General features: G+C 37.5%; 2 protein-coding genes across 8 annotated transcripts in view; both read right to left on the reverse strand.

The window, feature by feature from the left end:
- dock10 (dedicator of cytokinesis 10) overlaps positions 1-6,000 on the reverse strand; it is a 138,000-nt gene that overhangs the window by 48,291 nt on the left and 83,709 nt on the right. For all 7 annotated transcript variants that reach the window (XM_082180605.1, XM_082180607.1, XM_082180608.1 and 4 more), the window contains exons 9-15: positions 5,415-5,500; positions 2,784-2,867; positions 2,463-2,615; positions 1,645-1,899; positions 1,186-1,308; positions 321-403; positions 21-143 (exon numbers count right to left, since the gene is read on the reverse strand). In XM_082180605.1, coding sequence (XP_082036731.1) covers positions 21-143; positions 321-403; positions 1,186-1,308; positions 1,645-1,899; positions 2,463-2,615; positions 2,784-2,867; positions 5,415-5,500 — 907 coding nt within the window. The remainder of the gene's footprint in view (positions 1-20; positions 144-320; positions 404-1,185; positions 1,309-1,644; positions 1,900-2,462; positions 2,616-2,783; positions 2,868-5,414; positions 5,501-6,000) is intronic.
- Positions 1-6,000, reverse strand: part of LOC309506724 (uncharacterized protein) — a 105,947-nt gene that overhangs the window by 11,487 nt on the left and 88,460 nt on the right. The window lies entirely within an intron of this gene.

Here is a 6,000-nt window from a genome sequence, read left to right on the forward strand (position 1 = left end):
TGTGACTAAAGAGTCTGTACCTCCTGTACTCTGTGATGAGTTTGATGAGATCTTCTGTGGAAATCTTGTTGCTTTCCTGTTTGAAGAGAGGAGAGAAGCGACATTCCCTGTCCACTGTGCCCTGGTTGTCCTTAAACACTGACCTGGAATATACGGAAGGAAGAAATGTTATGACTGAAATGATTTTAAACGAAATTACTGTAAACTGTTAATAGTGTAAGAGCTGGTTCATATATGAAGCGTTTCTGCAGTTTTTATTTGTTCTGCCAATGCTGAAGCACCAGCACATGGAAAAGAAACTCCCATTGGGATTCACTTACCTTACAGACCAGGCAAAAGGCATTCGGTACTTTCCAAGTTTGCTACAGAATTGCTTATTGGATTTCAACATCTTTTGGACAGTCTAGAACAAGCAGAGAAATTGGATTTCAATGTATTTGTCTATTAACTCCCAAGCCAAAACTCCACTAACTACAACTACAACTTAGATAATATATTAGTGCTTAAATCAATATTCTGTGTATTTAGACGAAATGTCTAAATGCCATTACATTTATGACATTTAGTGACAACCAACCGATGATTGTGCTTTTCTCATATCTTGTTTTATCAATGACTTTTAACCAACACCGTTATAGTGATTTTAATGGATGTATAAAGCCAGTTCTCCTCAAGTTCACACAGGTGTCCAACTGTAGCAGAGTGACCACAAGTGTAGTTAATCAAATACAGAGATGTTTCATGACTGTGGAAGTTTTCACAATTTGTGTTCATTTTGAGCTGTATATTAATTGTTTTTACAATTGTGATCATAGCAAAGTACTTTTTTGTGATGTTTTGCTTTTAAAATGTGCGTGTTGCATCTTCTCTTAAAATAAATTCTACTGGTGTGATATTATTTTATCTAATGCAATTGACATTCAGACATTTTTAAGTGAGCCTTCAGTGGTCAGACAGGGGACATTAGTGATACTTGTTACGCTTTTTAAATGTAACATTGGAAATAAACTAACGCACAAAGAAAGCACCTCACCTATTCCCCAAAACATGCACTTAAATACTTAGTCTTTGACATGCTTCAAATATGACCAACAAATAAGATTGAATTATATTTAAAAATAATAATTATACATGAATGCTTTTATTCAAAGCCACTTACAACAGAAAAATATGTAAATGAAATACCTTGCTGGAATCTGTGTTTTTAATGTAGGGTTCTGTACCACTGGAAATATTTCCCATCAAAACTTTCTCCACCCGTGCCACCATCACAATGTCTGTGTGTGGGTTCGTGATGGAAAAAATTGCCTGCAGGAATGATCAAACATGTAAACCCCACAAACGCATTAACATAGATCTAAACCATGTGACGCCCGGTTTCACAGACCTCAGCCTAGTCCCAGATTAAAGTGCTCAAATGTTTGAGCTGTTTTAACCGAAAGCAACTTGCACATATCTTATGACATAAAATATGTCAGTGCATTTGTTTTGTCTCAAGATTGTACTGTTTTTTTTCTAAGGCACGTTAATAAAAAGCTACTTAAATACCCTAACTGAACTAAGGCTTAATCCAGGCATAATCTAAGCCCTGACTGTGAAACCAGGCCATATATTCCTATATCCAAAGGGCACTTGTATTGATACCTGTTTAGGGAAGCGCAGCCAGTTCTCCAAGTCTGGGCTCAATTGGCAGTCCTCTGTTTTCTTCTCTACAGACGAGGCGAGTCCATTTTCCTGTGGAGAACCGTTCCCGCCATCCAACCCTTGATCTCCTGGATTACCAGAACTACTGAGCATTTGCCGCACAACCTCGTGGTTTAAGTCCACATGGAAGTCAGCGGAAACCTTCCTGCCCTCACGTATGTCCAGAAGAGAAACCGACACAAAGAAAGGCTCGATCTGAGGAGAGACAGCAGTGCTCACTCATATAAGCAGATTCATAAACGATACACTATATACAGTGCATACTGCTTTTCTTTCCTACGTTTATAAACCTCGTTGCAGAATTTATATAAATATAAGAGATAAAAGATCTTATTTTTTTGTATTTAGTAATGCCCTGCAGAAACGACATAAGATATTTACACATTTCCCACAATAACAATTTACACCAACCATTCTGTTCATATCAAGTTGACATCCCCTTTGTTTCAATATAGTGTTTAGCTTTCTTTAGCATCAATGAATGTTTGTACATTTTGTAATATTTATGTCCTTTAATTGTCCTACAGTAAGTGCGAAAAGCTTGATCTCAAAATTTTTAGCCATCATTTGGTTTGAGCTCAGTCGACAACGTCCAAAATTGAGAATTAAAAAATTTGATTCTAAATGATGTGCTAAATGATGTATTTGAATGATAAAGTTGGTTTTCCATCAAATGCATTCAGCTATATAGTTGTGAAAGGGGCTTATGTTTTTAGCACAACTTATGGTAGGTGTGTCAGAAGGATATGACATCATACGTTAGTAACTGGCTCAGTGTCGGCCTCGTTCACGCAGCCCTGCAGTGTGAGGTTGAGTGAGCCACAGGAGATCATCAGTCTCTTCCCAAGCTTCTCATCAAAAGGCTGGACAGAAGCAGAATCCCCATTCTCCATCCTGAGACTCCGCAAAACCTTTAACACAAAGCATTCTTTCCTCACATCCCAAAAACTACACATACAATGACATTCCCTTTGCACAACCCCCAAACAATGTAAATATTCACGAAACAGAAAGAAATTGTAGTGCTAAGACAAATTGCATAGATATACGAATTATGTGTTGTTTTCCTGAAGACATACAGGGATATCAGGGTCCAGGGAGAACAGGTTTAGTCTTTCCTCTCCTCTGGCAGCTCTCGAGCCATCCTCTGTCTCAGATATATACTGAAAAAATACAACATTAGTGTTAATTATGTTTAATGATCTTATGACGCACCATTCATTTCTTGTTTATGTCTTTAAATGTGTTGAAGTGTTTTAAGGTTCTAAACAGTGAAAGAGAGACTCACTGCATTTTTTAAATTGTATGTTTCCCGAGGTGCATTTATAAAGTTAGTAAGATTTTTACATTAAAATCTGTCATAATTAAAAAACAAAAGGCAATTTTATAATAAGAAGAATATGGAACTCTTTTAACTCTTTCCCCGCCATTGACGGAATTTTCCGGCAATCCATGTTTCCATTAAACAGCATATAAATCAAAACTGCGTAATGTTACCGAATGAAATATCGACCCAGGACGAGCTACAGGACTGTGAAGCTTTGATGGTGTTGATGGACTCGATCTACTGCATCTGTGCTTTGATCATCGTTCTGAATCTGATCTTTGACAAACGTGATTTTCTCAGCATGTGTTCAAAATGTTGCTTTTTTTAATGAAACTTACCCACAATCAAGTGTCGATAAGTAAAGAATGCATGAAGCTAGAATACAATGGGGCTCTGTTCTTTCTTTTGATATATTGCATGTTCAGATATTCCTAAAAAAAAAATATTCTGGGCGCCATGAAAGTTTTGTGAAAATGATACAAAATCCTGGTGCATGATGACAAAAAAAAATTCCAGACAGGAAAGTTACAAACTTTTATTACGGTTTTACTATTACAGCTGGCAAGATAAAGTATTCATGAAACGTATTGATTATATTATTATATGTTTATATTTGCATTAAAGGTAGGGTAGGTAATCCTGTTCAGAAACACTTTTTTTTATACTGGGTGAAATGGTCCTTCCATCCTGATAGTAGTCAATACATTATGTGTTTAGAAAAAGGAATGAAAAAAATCAGACCTCTGTAGCAGCTGCAGGACAGTAAAAACTCTGACCAATCACTGCCATTCGGTGCGAATGTAAAGAACCAATCAGATGCCTTCATGTCTCGTGCCCGCCCCGAGCCCCACTGCGCGCGCTGCCCTGCGTGCACTCATCACATGTCACCGTTCCCGGAAATATTCAGCTCAAAGCACCTGCATATGCAGTCAGCGAAGGCAAACAAGGCAAAAACTACTTCCTCGGACCCTGCCCGCGCTCTTGAACGACCTCCTCTGCTTCGCCCTCAACCCCGGACCTGTCCTCGAGCCGACGATGCGGTACTTTTCTCCGGACTCGGAGTGTACGTTAGTCTTCATTAGAGTCAACAATGTTTTCATCATGGAAACTCTTACATGCAAAACACCGTATATGTTATGAATCTTACACGAAATTCATCTTCATCACAGTGTAACTGATGGTAATGGAAAAACGTGTATCAATGCAACCTGTTTTTAGTTTTGCCTTATAAATATAGCTCGTTACCGAATGAAACTTTACCATTATCGATATGCTAGCTTGATAGTGAGTACTAAAAGAAATCTTATTTGTTTATATTCATAGTGATAAAGTTAGGTATTTTATTACATGTGATTCTGACATGTCACTGTATGTACTGCGCTCCTTCCTCTCCACTCGTCTCAGGTAATAAATGCGTCTTGTTCCAGCCTGAGCGTTTGGCGTCGCGCGTTCATGTGTTTTGGGGGCGTGGCTTTGGAAGGAGCTCAGAAGGGAGGGGTGGAGTGAATGGAAATAATGAGCTGTGTTTATTGCAGATTAAAAGGTCTACAGTCACTCGATTTTTAAATTTTCTTTTTCAGAGTACTTACATTTTAATTATGTATTGGTATATAAAGACAGTTTAAACAAATTTGGAATGTTTTTTTTTTAGAAAAATGATTACCTACCCTACCTTTAAATATAGTATAATAGTATAAATATAATATAAGTTTGCAGTGCAGAGCATTATAGCCGATCACAGTCATGTCTGTTGAGCGCACACACGCAATGATCTCACTAATGCAACTCGAGTTCTGCATTCTTCTGCTTTCATCATAGCAACATGCAAACAAACTGTAAATAAAAGATGCATTGCGTAGTGCATGTGTAGCTGATTATAACGTGCACAACTCAGTCACTGAGCTCGTGCGGAACTGAAGTGATTGACAGCTCCAGCAATTATATAGAGAAACACTCTTTGCTCGCTTTCTGTATTTAATTTAATCACAGTTTAAATAAGAGATCATTCTCAAGCTACCAAGAGGAAGAGTGTGAATTTGAACAGTTTAGTTACTGGTTTGATCAGCTAATCACATAAACAGCAATAACAGACGATGATGTAGATGTAGGTGTTGATGTGGGTCTGTGCAGGCCGGCTTATGCTGGTGTTTTCATCTCATATGTAATAAAAACCAGGAAGTAGAAATAAAGGCGTTTTGGCAGCTTGGTTTCATTAAAAGCTATTTTTGTACTAACAAGGAAGTTTTGAGTTCTGAAACTTGCAACATGTTTTAATAGTGCAATGATCTCATTGCATACATTAAGGGCCATTTCCTTTTTCATAAAGAGGGTGCAGTGATGTCATGTGCCTAGGAAGTAACGTGACAGAATTACAAAGAATTACCTTGGCCAGATCAGGGTGGATCCCATTTTCAGTCGTTTCCTCATTTTCATGGACAGGAACATGATTCAACGACATATCAATGATCTCTAAAACAACAACAAACAACAACGGAATGTTTTAGTTGAAAATGCAATAAAGTGCAAACACTTGTAGTGATCTTCACACATGGCACTAATTGTGTACAGTTGTGGATTTTGGTCACTTTTCACTTGAGATTATCTAGATTATCTGAGACCTCCAGTGGATGCTGTGCATAGAGAGTGAGATGGCAACTACAGCCCGTGGCACGTGTGGCATGACATGACCTCCTGATTCCTTAACATGTAGCGCTCATGATGTCCACTAGGGTATGTGATAGACCCCAGGGCAGCTAGTGTAGAAATACTTTCTATTTCTGAAAACTTCAGAATCTATCATGGAAAAAACAGAGACTGTAAAGAGTCTTCATTAGAAGTATTCTTAGCTAAAGGAAGAGAGAGTATGAATAGATTTTTTTTTACATCTTTTTTTTTTTTTACATCTTTTTTATATATATAAATATTTTTCACAGTTTTTCATCTAAAAAAAACAAAACACTACTTGGGAT

This window comes from Leuciscus leuciscus, assembly GCF_965113295.1.
Source record: "Leuciscus leuciscus genome assembly, chromosome: 9".
Classification (NCBI taxonomy): Eukaryota; Metazoa; Chordata; class Actinopteri; order Cypriniformes; family Leuciscidae; genus Leuciscus; species Leuciscus leuciscus.